General features: G+C 38.8%; 3 protein-coding genes and 1 long non-coding RNA gene across 7 annotated transcripts in view; 1 reads left to right on the forward strand and 3 right to left on the reverse strand.

The window, feature by feature from the left end:
- The window catches only part of tg (thyroglobulin), a 29,487-nt gene extending 26,971 nt beyond the window's left edge, over positions 1 to 2,516 (reverse strand). For 2 of the 3 annotated variants that reach the window (XM_049583393.1, XM_049583390.1), the window contains exon 1: positions 2,447 to 2,516. In XM_049583393.1, coding sequence (XP_049439350.1) covers positions 2,447 to 2,516 — 70 coding nt within the window. Of the gene's footprint in view, positions 1 to 1,670; positions 1,687 to 2,446 lie in introns of those variants that run through there. The other variant, XM_049583394.1, reaches the window with a different exon arrangement.
- Positions 2,517 to 2,520: 4 nt separating this feature from the next.
- On the reverse strand, positions 2,521 to 14,400 carry LOC125893013 (uncharacterized). The gene is made up of 4 exons (XR_007449823.1): positions 14,029 to 14,400; positions 6,781 to 6,955; positions 4,113 to 4,341; positions 2,521 to 2,733 (listed from the first exon to the last, which is right to left on the reverse strand). It is a non-coding gene; the product is annotated as an uncharacterized LOC125893013 (long non-coding RNA).
- Positions 4,319 to 12,533, forward strand: LOC125893002 (B-cell receptor CD22-like). 2 transcript variants are annotated; one of them, XR_007449821.1, is made up of 6 exons: positions 4,319 to 4,723; positions 4,979 to 5,350; positions 6,132 to 6,392; positions 10,004 to 10,106; positions 10,699 to 11,030; positions 11,315 to 12,533. XR_007449821.1 is itself a non-coding variant. In XM_049583409.1 (5 exons), exons 1-5 carry the CDS (start codon positions 4,672 to 4,674, stop codon positions 11,349 to 11,351), a joined length of 825 nt encoding a protein of 274 aa, XP_049439366.1. In that variant the 5' UTR covers positions 4,319 to 4,671; the 3' UTR covers positions 11,352 to 12,533. The 2 variants fall into 2 exon arrangements, 1 of the variants encoding a protein (XP_049439366.1); XM_049583409.1 differs by lacking the exon at positions 10,699 to 11,030.
- A 2,215-nt stretch (positions 14,401 to 16,615) lies between the features above and the next one.
- The window catches only part of cmtm6 (CKLF-like MARVEL transmembrane domain containing 6), a 29,241-nt gene continuing 23,448 nt past the window's right edge, over positions 16,616 to 22,408 (reverse strand). The window contains exon 5 of the mRNA XM_049583414.1: positions 16,616 to 22,297. Within this exon, the coding sequence (XP_049439371.1) occupies positions 22,133 to 22,297 (165 nt within the window). The 3' untranslated portion in view covers positions 16,616 to 22,132. The remainder of the gene's footprint in view (positions 22,298 to 22,408) is intronic.

Here is a 22,408-nt window from a genome sequence, read left to right on the forward strand (position 1 = left end):
AAGAAACAACGACATCATCAGCAAATAATAAATCATTTTAAATAATTAAACGATCAGCTCAGCGTGCTCTCTAAAGGCTGATGATGAAATCATCAGGTTTCACTGTTGTCAATAAACTGACCTTTTTTTGGCTGCATCATCAAAACAGAGCAACACGGGATAGCAACTTGTCACAGTTTAACAACAGCACCTCGACATGGAGGTGGCTGAGCTGCTGGCTAGCAGCTAACAATGTTAGCCACAGTGCTGTGTTTCTGCAGGAGCCACGCTTCCACAACAGAGGGAGCATGACTTCAATCTCAGGATGCCATTACTCCACTGTATCTTTACATAAGTAAATACATAATTAATGCTCTGAATGTCACGTACAGAAACTTTAGTAAATAATGGGGAGGCACGATAACATTGGCATGTCATTGGTTTCGGACGATATTGGCTTCAAAATGAAATATCAGAATCAGCCGATATTTCTGTCGATATTTTACAACCTGATTTTTTTTTTAACCAACTAAGTCAACATGTACAAAACATCAGGTAAATGAAACAGCACAGGTAGTCGCCTCAAACTGCACTAATTACAGCCAGAGCAACAAAGCAGAAGAGGTAACTGCTGTGTGCTTGTAAGTGACAATGAAAGGAACATTAAGGCTCATTGTTTAGTCCTTTTTTGGTGGCGGACATGGCGCACGCTCAGCTGCAACAGCACAGGCTCCACTCGGTTTTCCTACTAACTGTTGGCTGTTCTGCTCCATGCTGATAGTGATAGTCTGACAGCGTAACAAGCAAATTACCAGCCAGTCAACCTGAATTCTACCAAGTTAACTCTGTTTTACAAAACCCCCATAAAGTAAAACAAAAGGCTGTGAATTATTTTCCTGAGGGCTCCTAAAGGAAACATTATTTATAAATGCATATTATGAGACAATGAAATTATCGTACGACACAATGCAAACACAAATACATGGTCTTAAACCAGGTGTTACATAAGTAGGCCTGCATAAATTAAAATACATATAATAATAAAGATAAACTGGGGTGGTCCAAACATACAGGTAAAGAGGTTAATCACAGGATTCGGGGAAGAAAGTTGCATAATCTTCTATCATATATGGATATACTGAATATCGGCCAAATGAGTTGTTATATATCGTCAAAATATCCATTATCGTGCATCCCTAGTAAATAAACAATAAAAAACATCTTGAAAACAAACCACTCACAAGAAACAAGAATTCCAAAAACAAATCATCACCAACAGCACACCATAACAGTTTATAAGGATACAAACCCTCCTTCCACCAACCAGTAACACAAATCATCATCTCAGACTCGTTTCCAAACCAGCTGTGATGTAACACTGATTCGTAACTTGACCAACATATACAGGTGACACCACTGTCTACGTCCCCCGTATAAAGAAGTGACCTGTCTGATGTCATGGTCGCATGTACAAACACAGCTTCTGAGATAAAACATCATGTCTTCAGTTTTACAGACATTAATGAGCAAACTGTGGTCATCACACATCATCACAGACATGCCGACCTCAGCTTCTTAGCTGCTGATGTCGCATGAACTGAAAATAAAAGTATCACCTAAAAAATTCATTACGAATTCATTAGACTGCAAATGACACAAATAAACAAGGTAAACCCTGTGGGTTTTCTTACCGCTCTGTCAGAAAATTCCAACTCTCAGCTGTCTTGTGTCAGAATTACTTCACTGTTGAGGAAACACTTACACAGAAGTATGAGGAAAAAGGAAGGCAAAGACGCGTGTTGTTTCCTCACACTTGTTTCTAAATCCCCTGTTGCTCTCAGCTGCTGCACATATTCTGCTACACCACCTCTGATCCAGAGCTGACTTTCAATAAGAGCCAAAAATTAGCTTTATTGGCAAAGTATGTGAACACACACACACACACACACACACACACACACACACACACACAATCTGACTCTGGTTTCAATTTGTTCTTACTGTACATACGGAAGAAATTACTGGAAGATAAAAACAGACATACAGCTGACTAGAATAACCAATGTGTGTTGTGAAACTCCACAAAGTCAAGCTGCAGGTTGCAGGCATGTCTGTCCAGACTCGTATGAAGTCATGACAGTCATCAAAGATTCAATTATGGATGCTGCTGCAAAGAAGCTACAAATTCTAAAACATGGATGCTTCACACACAGAAGATCTTTACAATTAGCACAGTTAAAAGTGGACACACAAGTTTCATTCACTGATTTATCCATTTTCCATAACTGCTTATCCTGTCCTATCCCAGCTGACATTAGGCGAGAGGCAGGGTTCACCCTGGACAGGTCACCAGACTATCACAGGGCTGACACAGAGACAAAATCAAACAGCTTCGATGAAGACAGGCAGACAGACAGACAGACAGGCAGGCAGACAGACAGACCGTCACAGTCCCAGGTGAGTTTACCTGAAGCTTTGCCCTGCAGCAGCTCCAGGCAGCAGACCAGGATGCAGGCGATGCGGAGCAGCCAGGCCATTGTCTCCGTGGTGACAGACTGAGCATCGCGGCGTCTCTATAAACCTGCAGACCTGCTGAGTCACCGTGAGGAGGACCGCCAGAACAACACACCTTCATCCCTCCTTCCTCCTCTTCCTCCTCCTTGTCTTTCCATCTCAGTGGAACCGTGAGTTCTCAACCACCATTCAAGAGGCGGCCAGCGGGCCATGAAGCCCTCTGATTGGACGAGAGGATCTCTGAAACACAGGTGAGTGGTGGTCAGTGTTCAGTGTGACGTCTGTTACTAACCCAGCACACTGAAGCGCTCTCACCTGACGATCAGATGTTCACGCTGACAGCACATTTATATATTTCCACTCATGTCACAGAAAGGTTTGTACTTCGGAGAGTTCAACACACACACACATCAATTCACTCACGAGCAGTTATTAAAAAAAAGAGGAAAAAACTGTTGTGTGACTGTTTACAGCTCAAATGTGCTGCTGTACTTGTGAGTAAGGCTGCAACTATTATTACGATTACCTTCACTATCAATTACTGACCATTATTTTTTCAAATAACTGATTTGTCAATAAAATGTCAGAAAACACTTAAACATGCCTGTGTGTAATTTTACCAAAGCCTGAGGGGATGTCTTTAAATTATATTTTTTATCCAACCAATTGTCCAAAAAACGATATAAGATATTCAGCTTATTATCATCATGTACATTCTCACAGCAAAAGATGAAAAAAAAAACTGAAATGATTATTCAGTTATCAAAAGAGTTGTCAATTAAATAATCAACTAATCATTACAGCTGTAGGGTGAGCACCGACACTGACATAACGCATTCCCTAGATCCTGACCCTAACCTTAAGCATCACAACTAAATCCCTTAGCCTGACCTAAAGCTCTGGGGCCATATTCACAAAGCTTCACGTACAAAGAGTCGCACCTAGTGACGACATTCTCAGAAAATTCTTAGAATTGTGACGTTGTTTTAGAATTTCCCCTTAAAGTTAAGACTAGGTCCTGGTAAAGATAAAAGTTAATGAAATGCTACAGATTAGATCGTGCAAGAATAATATGTGTGGTGGATGTCATCTGGGATACACACACATTTATACCAGAAATAAAATGATCACAACACTGAGATACTTGGAAAACTGAAAAAATGCAACTGTGCAGCAGTGATGACTTGAGTCTGTCTCAACCTTCCATCAGCAGAGTGAACACATTAACACTGACAACACTTTCAGTCTCACTGTGATGCAGTTCAGTTCATTTGCACTGGGTGTCCTCACACCTTACAGGCTCACAAAAGGGCGTGTCTCTGCCAACCAATCACATCTGTTAAAAGAATGCATCATACCTAGCAACTGTTCAGCCACACTACTTAACTAAAGCCTGAAGCCAGACGAAAGATGACCAACGTGAGAGAAACACGGCGATATCTTTGGTCGTGGCTCTAAAATGGTGATCCAACGTTGCACAGTCAGAGAGGTTGAAGGATGGCCGTTGTCACACACACACACACACACACACACATACACATACGCCGCAGTATATAGTGCGCATAAAACTTAAAGGGATAGTGCACCCAAAACTGAAAATTCAGCCATTATCTACTCACCCATATGCCGAGGGAGGCTCAGGTGAAGTTTTAGAGTCCTCACATCACTTGCAGAGATCCAAGGGGAGAGGAGGTAGCAACACAACTCCACCTAATGGAGGCTGACGGCGCCCCAACGTTTTATGTCGGGGCTTCAGGACACTTGGATCACTGCAGACGAGCAGTATGGAGATATTTTGTGGTTTCAATTATGTGTTTTTGGACGTTTGAATCTGGGGCGCCATGAGGACTACAAAGAGATGGAAAACGAATGGCTTTAAATCACATCTGTTCCTCTATTTATCTTCATGGGTGAAACTCCTTTCCTCCTGATATGGAGGAAAGGAGACAGTGTTTCTGATCAACATGACAGGAAGTGGATTAGACACGACGAATTAAAAACATATTAATAGCAGGCTAATACTTCTTTGAAAAGAAAGGAGGAAGTGGGATCGTAACCACAGAGGTTTCATGCGCCATCTCAGTTTCACAGTGAGCCAGTGTGTTTCTCACCACTGCTGTGGACTGATCGGACATTTTAACACGAAAAAAGTTAAATCAACTGAATAAAAAAGTAAGGATGGCAGTTTGGGACAAAAAGATTATCTGGGGCTTCATGTTGCTGCTGGCTGGTAAGACTTGGACTTTATGTTACTGTATATTATGTTGATATCTTTGATGATGTTTTTGTCACAGTTTCAGTTTTTCACACTGAATTGATAAAATCCAGAAACATCTCTGATTTTAGAATTGAAGCTCTGATACAGTTCTTTTATTATTTAGTACTGAAGGCTAATTTTAATTGGTTTCCACATCAAAGCTCTCCGTCTAAATCAAGGTCCTTAACTCTTAAACTCAGCTGTCATCACTGTGTTGTGTTTTGCCAGGTGCTGTGGGTCAGAGTGTGAACTATTCACATCCTGTTTGTGCCATGAAAGGATCGACTGTCACGCTCCCCTGCACCTTTGAACCACTGGAGTCTGTCACTGAAAATGGAAAAGAAGTTCTGATAAAGATCAACAGAGTAGTCTGGTGCCCAAACCATCTCCTTTGTCACGGCAGCACTCCGTCTGTGTATGACAGCGAATCAAACAACAACAACCCTCGTTACAGATACCTGGGTGACAAGAAGGGAAACTGCACTTTACAGATCACCAATTTACAGGAGGAGGACAACACAACTTTTCGCTTCAGGGTGGAAACTAATCACAGCAAAGCAACTTTTACTGGATCATCAGGAGTGAAAGTCACAGTCAGAGGTAAGAGTATCATATGAAAATGCTATCAATGATAACAATGGCAATATTAAAAATAATTAATTTCTTTAACCTTCATTCAGCACTGAGCCAGCTTCTCTTTTGCAGAAACACCCTGTTCAGTTACACCTTCCCCAACCATTTTCACAGCTGAACCTAGGGACCAGTTCTTTTGAACTGATGAAGTTAAAATTGATTTACAGTAAAAATAAAACAAAGAAAAAACTATGAAAACTCAAAATTTAATGAAAAACCATTTGAAAAAAAACAACAACAAAAAAACAAAAAAAACCTAGAGATGCATGATAATACAGGCATATCCTCAGAATCAGCCAACATGCTTCTTTTTCTTAATTTGCACAATGACTGAATATCACAGACACCGAACAGTGTTTCATGTCTCCATCAGCTGGTGGGCCGTCATGATGAGAGCATGTATGTATAATATGATGTTCATTCCACTACAGAGAGAGACTTGATGGTCACTAACATTAGGTGGGGGGAAATGGATATACTGATATCTGTATCTGCCAAATGGGTTGATATAAATCTTCATATTATATATAAAATCTTAAGGATACCCACCCCTACACAGCAAAACAACTGCTATGTATGAACACTTGAAGTGAAAGCATCCCAGAGCGCTTTATCAAGACGGCAGCAGGACAGTACCATCCTGTTTATTTTCATCCCCACCCAAGCATGATATATTACGATAATCAACACGTGTTACGTGTTTCTGTCATATTAATAATCAACATGTTTTTGCCTTACATTACTTTAGATTCTAAAATGAGGATAAAGAGCTCCTCGACTGAGACAGAGATGAGAGAGGGTGAATCAGTCACACTGCGCTGCACAGCAGTGTGCACTTTCCACCAGCTGGAGGTCACCTGGTTCAGAGATGGCTCCGCCCTCCCAGAGACTGGCCCCGCCCTCAAGCTTGACCCTCTGACTGCAAAGGATTCTGGGAACTACACCTGTCGTCTGAGGAACAACAGCGTCACACTCTCCCAGCCGTACAGCCTGAATGTGGAGGCTGAAGGTTTGTTTCATCGTTTTCTCTGTGGTGGAAATCTAATAAACACCATGTACAGCTCCTTAATGTGAGAGAACTCTCCTGAATAATGTAACTATCATACAGGTTTATGTTCTGACCACCAGTTTGAGTTATTCACACAGTTCCTGACAAGTCAGGGTTTTTTCCTGTCAGTTTGGTGACAGACTACAAAACACATTACTGATCTGATTGCCCACAATGCATTGCAATACAGATTTGACTTAGTAGGGTTTTTTTTTTTTTTTTTTTTTTTAGAAATGTATTTTGTTATCTCACAAAACAACCCTGTACATGAGATTTACGCAAATCTTGTTATCTGCAGGGCAGATGAACAGACAGAACATGACAGCAGTTACAATGATTGTAATCTTACCTCAAATATTTCCATGGCAACAAGCAAGACAGTCTCAAGGGCTGTCTATCAGTGGCTTACGGTCTCTACCCTCGTGGACTTTACGAGATGACAGTGAACTCGTCACAGTATATATAACTGAAGTTGGCAAGGGCTCAGTCCACAGCGTATGTCCACAGACTTCTTGCAGCTTTGGCTTTTAATAAAGGACCCAAGAGAGTTTCATGTCAGTCGCCAACACTGGCAATGAGAAATTAAATAAAATAAAAACATTTCTCCTCCCACTGCACAACTCTGTACTAATAAATCATTAGTCAAAATCAAATAATTAAAATTCAATTTTGCTAATAATTAAATACTAGGGCTGTAACGGTACACAAAAATCTCGGTTCGGTACGTACCTCAGTACACAAGTCACGGTTCTTTTTTTTCAGTACAGTAATGAAAAAAATTGACAACTACTAAATATCTTTTACTTATTGATAACCTTATTAAAACATACCACCACAGCAGTTAACTCTTTTTACACAATTTTTGAATGAAATAAATATATATAAAATCCTGCTTTTTCACATTGAATGAAAATAGAAATATAAAAGTGAAAAATAAAATCCTGCTGTTTTTTTAACACATTTTTTGAATGAAAAATATAAATATACATTCCTGCTTTAACAGTTTTACTCAAGTAAAATAAAAAGTATAGTGCAGCTGGTCAGCTTTAAAGCCTGCTCAGATTCAGTTTTACTAGGAACTTACTTAGCTTTCCCACTTTGTTAAAGTGCAGTAAACAAAACATGCTTATATCTAAAGTGCAGCTTAAACAATTTTACTCAGCTCCAATGGCGTTGGTTATTTCTTTAGCGCGATGGTCAGGGAAACGCTCTTTCTTTTTAAACGACGACGATATCGTAGTTTGCACCAGATTGATACTCGGGTGGTGTCGCTTTAGATGCGTTAGCATGTTAGACGTGTTTCCAAGTACATACCCGACCGCTGTTCTGCAGTGTCGGCACACTGCTTTTGTCTTGTCCACTTGTTTATTTCAATCTTCGTATTTTACCCTGAAACCAAAGTGTTCCCGAACGGAGGACTTAAGGTTTGCGGGTGGGTCTTCAGGTTCGTCAGGCTCACTTGCCATGTTGTCAAAATGCGAGAATGTGCTGCACAAAGTGAAAGCGGAGATTTACGGGACTCGGTCCATCACTCAATTATGTCCGTACGGGAACTAGATATTTTAAATGGTTCAGCTCGCAAAAACGGAATTAAAATAAAACAAAATAAAATAATATCCTGCGCCCAATAATTCGGTACAGAGTCATACCGAACCGGAAGTCGCGTACCGAACGGTTCGACACAAATACATGTACCGTTACGGCCCTATTAAATACCCAATGTTAGTACAATTACCATGATTCTTGACTTTGGAAATAGCAGTTGACAAAACAGTCTCACCTCCAGGGGCCTCATTTATAAAAGAGTGCTTAGGATTCATACTAAAAGTTGACGTGCGCCCAAAAGCTGAAAATGGCGTGCGCCAAAAAATAATCTAATTTATAAAACTGTGCGCACGCACACTTGCGTGCAATGTTCTCTTATAAATCACAGACCTCCTGGAGTTGTGCGCACCCAGATCCGCCTCATATTCCGCCCTCTACACGCCCTAGTTCAACCATAAATGGTCATGCAAATCACCTCATGAATGTGATCTGCATATAAATAAGCCGGCACGCGAGTGTTGTGTGAGTCACAGCGACAGGTGTGAGAAACGAACCAAAACACAGAATTTCTCCGAGACTGAGCTACAGACCCTTTAACGGGAGGTGGAGGACTGAAGAAAGGTTTTATTTGGTGGCCACAGCAGCGGGATCACTAATAAAAGAAAGCAAAATAAGTGGCAACACATCAACGCTGCTGATGCTGTCAGCTGTGTCTGTGGGACTGCACGGACAGTGACAGAGAAAAAAAAAAGTGGTCTGATCTAAAGGTAGACCAAATATTTCTCCTTCTTTACCAACATGAAGTTAATGTGTTGCTTTTAAATTTGAGGATGTTTGACATTGATGTGCAACATAAAGAACCACATTTATTAAAGGTGGAGGCAAAAAGGAGGATGTGCCAGTGCCATCTTGCGCAATTACGCACGAGGGTCACCGCAGTATTTATATGTTTATGGCAATTAGTCTGATCAGACACCCGGCCTGAATTACAGTATGAACCAGTGGTATCCCTGTCCCAAAATACAACGTGTATCTTACAATTCAAAGATGAAAGTGTAATAAGCGAACACGTTTCTTCATGCCAGTTTTGTCATGAACAGCACATGTCTAAGTAGGGCTGATGAAATGAGTGTAACGGTTGTGCTTAATGGCTGTATTTCGAGACATGATAAATGCACTGGAAATATTTAGCTAAATAAATAAATATATTCCATGCAGTCGCGCCGTCCTCTCCCCCTCCTGCGCTCACAGAGTGGACAATGAGACGTTAGAGGCAGTGAGGATTAAATACGTATTTAGAAAGAATTTCAATTCAGGATTTCAGTTGGATTTTACAATGTTTTAATGAAACAATTATCACTCACTCCAAGCGCAAAATAAGGCTGCTGGATTTAATTTCAGTGATAACGTGGATCTAAGGTGGATATAGCGTGACATTAAATTTGTGTGAGACATCAATAAAAATCTGACTACACTTCTCCACCTCGCCGTCTGCGTCGCCACTTCCCAGTGCCTCCAAAATGTGCACACACATGACTCAGAGTTTGCTTACAGGTGCGCACATTCTCCCGCCAAGTTTATTTTTATAAATCACAACCTTTGCGTGCTAAGTGGTGTACGCCACTTTCAAGCCCCGTTTTGTGCGTAAGCAAGCTTTATAAATGAGGCCCCAGGTCAGTTAACTGGCTGCTGTGGTGCTTTCAATATCATATATGACTGACACTTAACATCAGAGTTCAGAGAACGTATCTCAGAGTGGATCTTTATGATATTTTTTTTTTTTTTTTTTTTTAAGATACTTTTTGGGCCATTTTGCCTTTAATGGACAGGACAGGTAAGCGTGAAGGGGGGGGAGAGAGGGGATGACATGCAGCAAAGGGCCACAGGCTGGAGTCGAACCAGGGCCGCTGCAGCAACGGCCTTGTACATGTGGCGCCTGTTCTACCACTAAGCCACCGACGCCCCATCTTCTTGATATTTAATGTCTACAGTCCAACATCCCTCTGTCCATCTGACATGTCTCGCAGGAACAACTAGTGCTGCAGTTGACACAATGCTGGCTATACGTCTGGTTCTCTTTGCTCTGCACACTGTGCTCATCATCATCGTGGCATCCATCATCATCAAAAGGTAACTTTCACCTACAACAACCAAATATGTCGACCAAATAATCAGTCTACTCCTTCATGTGCCTTAATCTATGCAACAATTTTTCAATCAAACATCGCTAGCAGCCGATATTATTCTTGTCGACTGCCACTGGCCTATCAGCAATGAAGATGAAACTCACTAACGGCAGGGCATCATGTTTTTCTGTTGTGTCAAATCAGTTTTGCACAGCCTAAAATGTAGAGCTCGAAACTAGCGGTGACCCATCATCCAAGTGACAACAGTAAACGTTAGGGGCTAACACAGCAGGTCGATACAACAGAGTGTTGTGATATTTTGCATGGCGATATTGTATCGATACATGGACGCCAAGTATCGATCTTTTATAATATACATTATTAATTTTTGCTAATACACATTTTAATCCTAGAACAATAAAATCAATGATGCTGAAGTTTTTTTTCCTGGTGAGGTCAGCAGAGGTCTCCGTCAGCGGCATTTGGCAGGAAGTTCATCAAAACAAAGATGGAGGCACCGGAGACAGAAATCAGAAATGTGCCTTCTGTGTTTAAATCAAACGTCTGGACTTATTTTGGATTTTTTTTTAACACAGAAAGAAAAGAGGACTTGGATATGACATATGTGATTTACAGCAGTGTCATATGAGAATAAAATACTCTGGGAATACTATGAACATGAAGGCTCACCTCACACGCCACCATCCAGAGATAGTGTTAGCTGCTGACGGCCAAGCTAACGCTAAACCCGCTCCGCCGAAACATTGACCAACATTGACACACCTAGCTCGACACAACTACCATCCAACTGTGAGAGAGCCAAGAAACTAACACAGTCCATCACCTACTTCCTGTTCAAATATCTGCGTACATACAGCGCTGTCGAAAACAAAGGCTTTTGTTACATGCTAAAAACACGTGAACCCAGGTATGTGACTCCGCCCCAACAATTTTTCAATGACATAGCCATACTCAAGCTCCTAAAACCACATTTTTTGCAATTTGCAATTGCATTTTCTTGAACTGATTTAATACATGGCTCTACTGCAATCTGTTCTATCATTAAATTGTATTTTATCTTAATCTTTACATTTGTTTTCTGTGCAACACTTTGTAACCTGATTTTGTGCTATTATAATGATTACATTTCTGAGTGAAGTCCGAACTTATTTTCTACTTAGTGACTCTGTTTTTTCCATCTGTCTTTAACAGGACATGTGTTTGCAGGAAAGCAGCAGCAGAGATCTGAAAGACTCGACGGCGCAGGTGAATCAGTGACGTTCACATCAAACAAACACCATTTTCTGTTATTCTGTCTTTATGGAGGGTCTCTGAGTGTTCGGCCTACCTTATTTCACTTCCTGAATTAAAAACAACTGACGATGGAAAACAGATTGTTTCTCTTTCACCTCTTTATCTGAAAAGAAATGTTCCTGTTTGAGTGGGCAGTTTGTCTGATGAGAGCAGGCTACTGTAAAAGGTGTCTTATGAGATGTCTTATGAGTAAAGCTGCACACAAACAGGAACCTGCCTCCTGTCACAGGAACATTTCTGCTATTTAAAGCTGATAAAAACAGCAATGCTGTAATTTCCTGTTAATGTCATCGTTGCTCTTTCTGCTCTTTTGAAACACATACCATACAAATTCATGCTCCTCAACTTTGTGGATGCGTATTTGTGTAACAATTTTCCAAACCCACAGTTCAATGGGGTGTGGACCATGAGAAGGCAGACCACAAACATTTATGTTGCAGCTTTGGTGTCAGATTCAGAACCATTACACCCCAATAACATCCTCTCTGCTTCTCTTCAATTTAAGTTCAAAGTTCAAAAGGTTTTTATTGTCAATTGCTATATGTGCAGGACATACAGAGAATGGAAATGCTGTTTCCCTCTCACCTAGTATAATGTCTTACAATTTAAGAGCTAAAAGAAAGAAATATATTTTTCTTTTTTAAATAATGTATAACCTTCCCTGTTACCTCTGTGGAAATAGTCACATTTGTTATTAAAAACCAGCACAAGTCTGAAAACTGATACAAAACCCTACAAATTAAACTGCATGATTTTTCGGTCTTTTGGCCTGAAACAGTTTAAACTCTGCTCCTGTTTCAGTCTCCACGACTTCAACGAGCCCTGACATCTGTGACATATCAGCTCTCATACTGATCAGTGTTTGTTTTACTCAGCAGGATTGTCTCTGTAGTTAATACGATTTACAGGAAGTCAAACATATAATGAGTATATATATGTCCGTGTATGCAGCTAGTGTCCGACTGTTGTGTTTTGTTTTGGGTTTTTTTTTGCTTCAGTCAATACTTTCAGTTCTTTAAGCTGTTTATTTCTATCTGATATAATGATGCTGCCATCAAACATGGAGTCTTGGATTTGAATATCCACCTTAATGTGAGGAGCTTTAAAGAATAAAACATATACTGTAGAAATTGTTTTACTTGTGCATCTTTTATTCTTTACTTTTACTCTTTTGTATGACATATTTTGTATTCTATGCAATATTGATATCTATAACAACATGAATATAATACTGTACTTAATATCTCTGTAATATAATACAGTTAGAACTACAAATATAAACTACAATTAAATACAAATACTTTTAGTTCAGCGAGTTAGCTTGCTTGTTGCAGTTGACTTCCGGCTTACCAGACACAGCGAAAAAGAGAGCTCTGTTAATAATATGGTAAAAACCTCAAAACGTCTGGATCTTAAGTCATCAGAGAACAAGGCGAGCACTCATTAGTATGTGCTAGGCTAGTGGCCTGTCTCCAACATGCCAAACAGAGCCAGAAAAATGCTGATTTGTAATGTGAAACTGCTTTATGAAATATTTTTACCAATTTAAATCAACAGGTCAGTTTGCTGTGGAGAGAGGATGTGACCTCTGCAGACAATCTGGCTCATGGTAAAAACATCCTGTATAAAATAAAGTACCACACATTAAGTTATCAGAGAAAATAGATGAGCACAGATTAACAGGTGCTGGGCTAGCAGACAGTATTTTTACAGGTTTAAATTACCTGAGGCCTGTGCGACAAAACCAGTTCAACTTACCAAGGATTTCGTTATCTGGTTTGACTAACCCATCACATGGCTATCTGGATAACCAGTACTACAAAGCTGGTTATCAACTAGTTCAGTCAACTCTGGGTTTTCCCCTCTTGCAAGTAAAATAATCTGTTTATTTAATTATAAATCCTCAAAAATACAGTCTACTATATTTTAAAAGAAAGAGAAAAATAAATAATGTGCTGAAATCATATATTTTGATGCAGTGTGATGCATCCATAATCGTTTTATTATCGAATCGTTACCCTCTGAATCATAATTGAATCGTGAGGTGCCTGGAGATTCCCACCTCTAGGTGCCAAGTATCATTTATTTTACTATTCATTAATATGGCAAATAATAAATGACACATTAGGTAGCATAGTGGAATAATATAATCAGTTGCTTTTTCAGTCCACTACATTCATTTTGCTGCTGCTGCTGCAAAAAGGCTAAAGTGAGATGAACAGACTGAAAACTTTATCCAATTAGATAAAACAGATGCTGACAGTTTTTCTTTGGGGACATAATTTACAGTTAATAAAAGGTAATGTATGACAATATCGCAACATTTCTAACATTATAATAATATTGTATGGTGACAATATGAAATGGTGGCTCCTCTGCTGCATCCTAATGTGCAGCACTGTCCCCTCAACAACAACTAACGTTACACGACCGTCCAGACACACAAGCAAAGTATGAAAGATGGCCGCCATAACGTCAGTGATACTGTACCTAGTTAGCTAAACACCTTACAGTAACATTACAGTACAGAATATGACCTTTACTGTGATCATACAACCAGCAGATGAAGACAGACAGACAGACACAAACACACACATTTAACGTTAACTCACATTATTTGAAGTCCCTCTCCTCCAGGGAGGTGAACTGCTCCATGTGTCCAGGTAATGTTGAAGTCCCGCTGACGCCATCTTGTTTGTATAACCGAACTTCTCCCGCCATGGCTGCTAGCTAACCGCTCTGACACACTGAAGTCAGCTAGCTCAAAAAAGCCCCAAAACTAACTAACTATGAGCTGGTTTCATTTAAAATAACTTACTATAATGAGTGTGATAACAGACCGGAGTGCCACTGACCTGAGACTGAACTATTTCTTATTTAAAATCCGGTTTAGTCACAGTTTCATCCTGTATTGATGCTTCAGTCTCCCTGCTCGGCGCTCCTGTTCGGATGCAGTACCACCTCTGACCGCACGGATTTCCGTTGCCCAGCCGTTGAACTACAGGGGGGCGCTGTTTGGCTTATTTAAAGAAACACAATTAAAAGTGATCAAGAGATTAAAGATGGCCGCCACAATAACATGTGTCTCTCACACTGATGGAGGAAGTATTCAACTATTTGACAGTGATGGGCTTTTGTATCCATGTGATGATTTAAAAGAGAGTTAGTATGTCTGTCTAACAACGTAAATGTGCTGCCAACTGGCATCATATCCTTGTCACACTGCGACTCAAATATGTTAGACGATATTACTACAGCATCACTGTGGATGGAATCTCCATTTTTGTCCAATAATTCAACAAAACCTTAATTAGATATTCACTTATTATGAGCAGCAGCATCTGCTAAATATAAATGGACAGACCGGACTCTTGACAGTGAGACATGCAATTCTGTATTTACTCTTCCTTACAAATATGTGCTGCCCAACAAAAACTCAAAGAGTTGCTTTTAAAAATCATACATATATATTATCCAGTAAATTCTATCATTTATAGATACATTGCTTATGTGATTACAGACAAATGCACCTTCTGTAACAACACGGCAGAAACAATTGAAAGCTTATTATTTCAATGTGTACATGTGACAATCATCTGCAGTTGCATCTCCAAACAACATTTCAGCAACATTTCACTCAAAGATCCTGCTTTGTTAATAATACTCAAAAATCCAGTTTTCTCCGAGAATGAACAATATATAATTAATTTGCTCATATTTTAGCTAAATGTTATAGTCATAAATTGCTCTTGTATCCTGCTTTGAAACAATCTGGTCTAGATACATATCTTAAAACATTATTGAACTTAAAAATATGTAATAAATAAACTAACCAAAACTATTACTATTATATTCATTTATTCATTTATTTATTGTCTGGTTATGTACGATTACATCTATTACTACAGTTTGTGCTTACTTGTCTCATTTCTTTCATTTGTAATTGTTGGTCATTACTTCCCTCTTTATATCTTCCTGAGACCCAAATTTTTGTTTGGTATGAATTTTTAATTTCTACTGGCTATTTGGGATTAGTAGGACCTGATAAGTATAAAAAACTACACACTGTCAACAATGGTTAAGTCCCAGTCTCCTCAAAAGAGATGAAAATAAAATCCCAATGTCCTTCAGTGAGCTGATGATAAATTCTTCAAATGAGTACTTTCTAATTAACAGCGTTTTAGCTTGTTACTGTTGCTAAATTTGGTAACGTTTGTAGCCATATCAAATTACAAAGTTTATTAATCTTAAGTAATCAAGTTTCAACTATCAAATGTGATCAGGTGCCATCTTGTTTTTACATGGATTAGTGTGTTGTGCTCTTACTACCACTAGATGGGACACAAAAGTGTCCACGAACAAGGACAACAGGTCTAAGTTAAGCAGAATGAAGTATACGGTCCAGTAAACCCAAAATGTGATGTCCTCATATGAGGATGCAGGGTCTCAGGAGGATATACAAACTGAATGTGTTGACCACAAAATGCATCGTGATGAAATTGTTAATACAAAGTTTAAAATAATAATAAAAAAAGGAAGTATTCAGATCCTGTACTGAAGTAAAAATACTCCAATACTCCAAGTAAAAGTCCTGCATTGAAAATGTTACTTAAATTTAAGTACATCAGGAAAATGTACTTCAAGTATTGCACCATTACACTAACTGGCCAAAAGTATGTGGACAAATGACACGGCTCTCCAGGTGAAAGACAAAGCATATTTGTGCCCCATTTAAACATTTTTCTCACTCACACAAAAAAGCACATTATAAAAAACTTAACTGCATTCTGAGAGTATAGTGTGAGATGTAATCACAGGGAGATATCAAACAACACAAATCTGCATTTACAGAGCCGCTCCAGATCTGTAACATGAAGCAGGGACTGAAAAACTGATTACAGAAATGTTAGAATGAATGTAACAAATAATTGACAAATGATTGAATGTGTTTTATAATATCTTCCAGATGAGCAGCAGCTGTTTGAGTTTTTGTTTCAGACATTGTTACTGGACATGTACACTATGGCGTATTTTTGAGGTAATATGTTGTTATTGATTTTTAACTAATAGAGTATACAATGCAGTTTTAGCTTCAGTATAAAATTCACCTTACTGTGCTTGAAATAACATAAAAACTATGACAATTATATACTTTAACAATCAATTTATGAATAATTAATATTAACTAAAACCCGCACATTTATTTCTTGAAAATGTGTTTATTACATGACAGAATAATACAATGATGAAATCAGAAATTAAACTGCAGCAAATTTCAAAGACAAAGTGAATCTTTACTGTACCTTCATACAGTATTTTGTGTTATGGATGAAAAACTAATCTGGATGAAAAACTAATCTATTTTTACAGGCACAGAACAGAGAAATATCATGGAAATATATATATTACAAAAACATTTATTTTCTTCAAAATAATCTCCCCTTGGAACATGAAAGTCAATCATCTTGATATAAAAACAGATTTCTGGATTGTCTGACTGACGCGATTGAGAAAATATATCTTTATTTAAAAAGATTCCCACTTGGTTTTCCAGTGTATTTAATCATTATTTATCAATATACTGTCTGACTGTCAGAATGTTGTTCCCACGATTATAAACGTCACTGTAAGGCGAGAGAAAATCAAACATAGAAAATTAAAACCCTTAGATTTCGTTGTCCATCGTTAACTGTTTGGACCCTGAATTAAATCTGATGGTTTCTGTGGTTTTAATCTGTGATGTGTGTTTCTTTTTTTAACAGATGATCTTTTCTCCACAAAATCAGGTCCCTTCTGTGCGGAAGTCCAACACAAGTGTACATTATTAATGTGTCAAAATTAAGACTCGACATCTCATGATTATGTCACAGTTACATCAAACATCTCATGATTCTGACGCGCTCGCTTCACACTACTACCTAAATTTACAAATTTCAGACATTGGACACAAAGTGAAAGTAGAAAAATGTGACCACTCTTTAAAAACAATGCAAAAGAACAAAATACTTTTCATCTTTAAACATTTGGAAACATTTCACACACATGAAGGACAGATGGCAGTTGGTTGTTTGTGTTTTTGACTTGCAGTCCGCTTCACTTTCTGGGCATAAAAGTTTAAACATGAGCCGAAAAAAATCAACTTTTCAGAATGTGTTAATGTGATGAACAAACTCTTTGTACCATGGAGGCTGAAGGGATTTTAACTCTTCAAGTGATTGGCTGGCAATCACAGCCAAAATATTAAAGGAATATTTCACCCAAATGTGATTATTTTGATTTGATCCCAGACATCGTGAACTGGATCACCTGGCACAGGCACAAGGGCCCGAAACAACTACAAAGAGGCACACAGCGACCACAGAGTGACACAAAATGCCCACAAAGACACAAAACAACTGCAAAGAGACTCAAAATGACCACAAAGACATGTAAAACAACTTCAAAGGGACATGACAGGACCTCAAAGAGACATAAAACAACTGCACATAGATTAAAAAAAAAAAACACACAACATGGTACAAAAAGAGACAAAGCGGACCACAAAGAAACACAAAACAACCTCTCAAATCAAACAGGTCAGTGTGGAGGTCTTGCTCTTATGAAGGTGGGTTTGGGGGCCCTTTATATGTCTGTGCCCAGGGGCCCATTATGATCCTGCATGAAATAGTCTGTGATGGTTTTTAGTCCTTCATTTAAGTGATTAAACCCTGAAACCATTAAAACCATAACCTTGAACAAAGATATTTTGGGTTGGTATAATAACTTAACCATCGACACGTTCGGGTGAAGAATTCCTTTAAACTGTTAAACAGTAAAAATTCCTTTTTATCAAAGAGAGACACCCCAGGTGAAAAGACTTTAACTTACAGATGTCACCATGAAACTTCCCTACATTAAGACAGTTATTTTTTTGTATAAAAAGTTTTCTGCAATTGCATTTTTAAATATCCAAATAAGATATTATTAAACATGCCAGTTTTGCTAAAATTTTCAAAAGGAGAAATCTGAACGACTGCGACATGAACACCTACATGTGTGATTTGGATGTTTTCGTTACACTAGTCTGAAACCAGACTTGATACGGGAGCTGAAGAGCCCCAAATCTCAAAACTGACCAGTGCATGAAAATGTTTTCACCTGGTGCGTCTCGCCTGAGGAGAAAAAAAAGTGAAACAACTAAACAACTACGACCAGTAAAATCCAGACGGGATGACAAACAGCTGATTACTTTTCCTCATGTAATGATTTGTAGAAACATTTCCTTCATAAAACATTCACCTAAAACAACACAGAGCGATTAAGATGATTAAAACATTTAAAATAAAAAACTGTGAACATGATCAAATAGATTATGAAGTCAAAACCAATAAAAGCTTGAGAATATAAAACAATATCAAAACCATATATTTCAGCCTTTAGAAACAGGAAACAGGCGAAATAAAAACACACAGAGCCGTCTCTGTCACGAGGCTGCTTCAGATTAAAGGTCTGACAGAGAACAATTCAGGAACGAAGCTGGAAACAAAGTGGTGGAATAATGAAGTGATTGGTCCACAGGGAGGTCAGAGGTCAGATGTTTATCCACCTCGTCAGAGTGAACCAGGTGCTTTTGGCTCTCAGGAAGGTTTTGGTGATGTTTGTGTGCTGAATGTTTGGTGTCTGAAAACTCAACAAAGAAAAACATCTCAGGTGTGTTCGGCTGAACGTCTCGTCTCTACGAACATGATCCAGATTTAGGGTGCGTTTGAAATTACATTCTTTTCTTTGTACTTTCAGTCGGTGCTGCAGCTGCGCGTCAGAAGAACGTACTGTTCGCACACAATCAGGATGCACTATTTAATTTATAACTTTGCAGATATATATCCACCACAGTAACATTAAATCTGCATTTCTCTGTCGTTATTTTCATGTTTATGTCATTTTTTCTTTTTTACTATTTGGATTTTATGCAGTTTTATGTGTACAAATAAAAAAATCTAATAAAAAAGACTGTGTATATAATCTATAACAGCAGGGCATAAAATAATGAAGCACGTTGCATAAATCAGCCTTGACTCAAGAGGAATGTGATGTAATGATCTGCTCTTTGTCATCTGACATTGCCACACACGATGGAAAGGTTCCAGCAGGATTAAGGCTTTATATATCTGGGGCACCTATATCTCATTATTTCAGGAACTTCGTTATCTTGAGATCTCAAGATAATTACCACGTCACTCGGGAAAACATTTTCTATTTCAAGATCATGACCAAAGTAACTTGTTAACACGAGGAAAACAGAAATAAAGTGTTTGAATCTTTGGCCGTTCAGGTCTTTTTGTGACATATGGAAGCCCCAAAGTGTCAGAACTGAATCTGTCAAAACACAGTGAATCTCAGGATTTATTTCAGTTAGTTTTACTGGATTTTGGATTAAAAAAAAGAGTCTCCTTTCTTGTAATGATGAAAAGTTTGATGCATGTTAAGAAACTCTGCAGCATTGACTTGAGCAGCAGAAAAAAACAAACCCTCCGCACAGGTCCAGAGGAGAGGATGTTAAATCAAACAGCTCCACCTGCTGGTCTGTGTAGAAATGAGATGTAATGTTTGACTGTTCATCATCAGATTCTAGTTGAAGCAATAATCTGTTTTATTTCAGATTATTACTTATAATCAGAAACGACTTGTTGCTGCTGTTCGAGACTGGTTATGGAGATACTTTAATTGTTTTTAAAATCATTATAAAGACACATTTTCTTTGTTGAGCAGAGTTCCTTCATTTCAGCACAAACTATAAAATCTGTCGAAATCTGTCCTTTTTTGAGGCGTCAGGGCCCGAACAGAAAAAAATTAATACCACACTGTATTGTTTCTGACACCACAGTGATCTCTCCTCATCTGATTGTTTCATTTAAAAGATTTTTGTGGTCTGAGGAGCTTAATGCGTGCAATGTGATTTGTTTTTCCTTTCTGATCATTCGTGACCCCTCAGATTAATCTTGGACCCCACAGAGCGTCCTGACCCACAGGTGGGGAACCAGCGACTTACACCAAAAACTGTTCAGTGAATTGGGAAAATTTTATGACACAGAATTTGATTTTTGGGGACAATTTAAACTAAATGTGTTTCAAGGCAAGTTTAGACAAAGACAATTTTAAATTCAAGATATTTAAAAGTATACTACGCAGGATTTTGCTAACAAACAATGTATAGACTCAGATTACGACAATTTCAAACACAAGTACACAAGTCAGCTTCATTATAACTCACAAGACAAAACACTTGTCTTTATCTGGACACATTTTCCCCACAAATACAACATGCTAATGTTATTAGCACAAGCCTATGGCATTTTACATTGTTTGAATTAGCCTAGCGGCCTCTGCTATGTACGGTTACATCGTAAGTGTAAATCTCTCTTAAATCAGCACCTATGACCCACTCTATGGCAGAATTTACATTTCTGCACTGAACTGAAGCTGTAACCTACGCTGTACCCTGACGTGCACCTCCCCAGAAATGTAACTTACACGTCGTGGTGACGCAGACCTCCTGTCTGTCTCTGTAAGCTGAAACCATTTCCCTCAGTGGAAACAAAGCTTTAATTTACTTTAATTTCACAGATAAGAAACAATAAATTGCAAAGACAATAAAGCCTCCACACACTGTGTGTGATTTATCCTGGCTTCATATGAGCAGAGGAAATCTCTGCAAGTCGCTAGGCTAATTTATACAATGTAAAATGCCATAGGCTTGTGCTAATAATGTTAGCATGTTATATTTGTTTGGAAAATGTGTCCAGATAAAGACAAGTGTGTGTTTGTCTGTGAATGCTGCGAGTTATAGTGAAGCTGATTTGCGTTTGAAACTGTCTCTATTAAGACATGTTTAATGTGTGTTTAATGTGTTTTTTTTAAAAAACCGTAGCAACCAGGTGCCAGACGGTACGCAGCAGGCATCCAAGAGAAACAGCCCCGAAAATGAACAAACAAACAAATAAAAAAGCAAATATTGCCACGCAGAACACTAAACAGGAAGAATCTCTGCTTGACTTTTACTTTCGCTGGTGAGCATGTTCAGCCAACAATCCTGCACAGTATACCTTTAATAATAAAAAAGAAAAGCCATATATTGATTAAATTCATTGTGCTGTTTAAAAAATAAACTGTAGGGCAGAAGCAGGGTGGAGGTTTCTGGCACAGCTTCACCTACTTCCAAGGTGCATGAAGAAGGGAAACAAATCTGAAGACGTCAAAACTCCAGCGACACGTGTCGTGTACTGAACAACATTATTGTGACACCACGAGCAGAGACGCGTCCGTGTTGTTATTAAGTTGTTGTCTAGTTCTACTACAGGTGTTGCTGGAGTGTCGACCTCTGATAAAAATAGACTTTACAGTATTTAGGGGTTCTGTGGTTTAGTGTCTCTCTTCTTCTTTCAAAAAGGTTTTTAACAAACAGGAAGAGACGTCTACTTCCTGTTTGTTAAATTAAACACAGAACACACCTGCTGGTTTTAAAAAACTGACGGACGCTCTGCACTGCGATCGATTTGTTATTGGAGCATTGATTATGTTGATGATTGCAGCACAGAGCGTCCTGAGCGATGAACGACTAAAACCAGAGTTTAAAATGACTTTCAAAATGGCCGCTCCACCTCCTGTCGCCACGGTAAAAGAATAGTGCGTAAAATCATGTGACCTCTGCGTAACAAACGCATGAACATAGAAACAGACTTATTCTGCAGCGTTGAGTTTCTCCGTCTCAGGCTGAGCCTCCACTATCGCCGGGCCGCCGTTACTGGGCTGCTGCTTTGCATCTTTCTTAAAGGGAATCCCACGATCCTTCACGAACAAGCCGAGGTCAATGATAAATATCACTGACGCCAAGAAGCCAAACGCCTGCAGGAGGAGATGGAGCCATAAACTATATTTTAAAAAATCTGAGAGAAAGTTAACTTTAATTATCAAATAGGAAAGAAAGGAAGGTGGAAGGAAGGAGGAGACAGAAAA

The sequence above is a fragment of the Epinephelus fuscoguttatus genome, linkage group LG8, assembly GCF_011397635.1.
Source record: "Epinephelus fuscoguttatus linkage group LG8, E.fuscoguttatus.final_Chr_v1".
Lineage (NCBI taxonomy): Eukaryota > Metazoa > Chordata > Actinopteri > Perciformes > Serranidae > Epinephelus > Epinephelus fuscoguttatus.

Coding starts and splice junctions, on each gene's coding strand:
- LOC125893002 (XM_049583409.1), top strand. CDS start 4,672: ATGGCAGTTTGGGACAAAAAGATTATCTGGGGCTTCATGTTGCTGCTG. Junction 4,724..4,978: donor CTTCATGTTGCTGCTGGCTG/GTAAGACTTGGA, acceptor GTGTTTTGCCAG/GTGCTGTGGGTCAGAGTGTG. Junction 10,107..11,314: donor GCATCCATCATCATCAAAAG/GTAACTTTCACC, acceptor TGTCTTTAACAG/GACATGTGTTTGCAGGAAAG.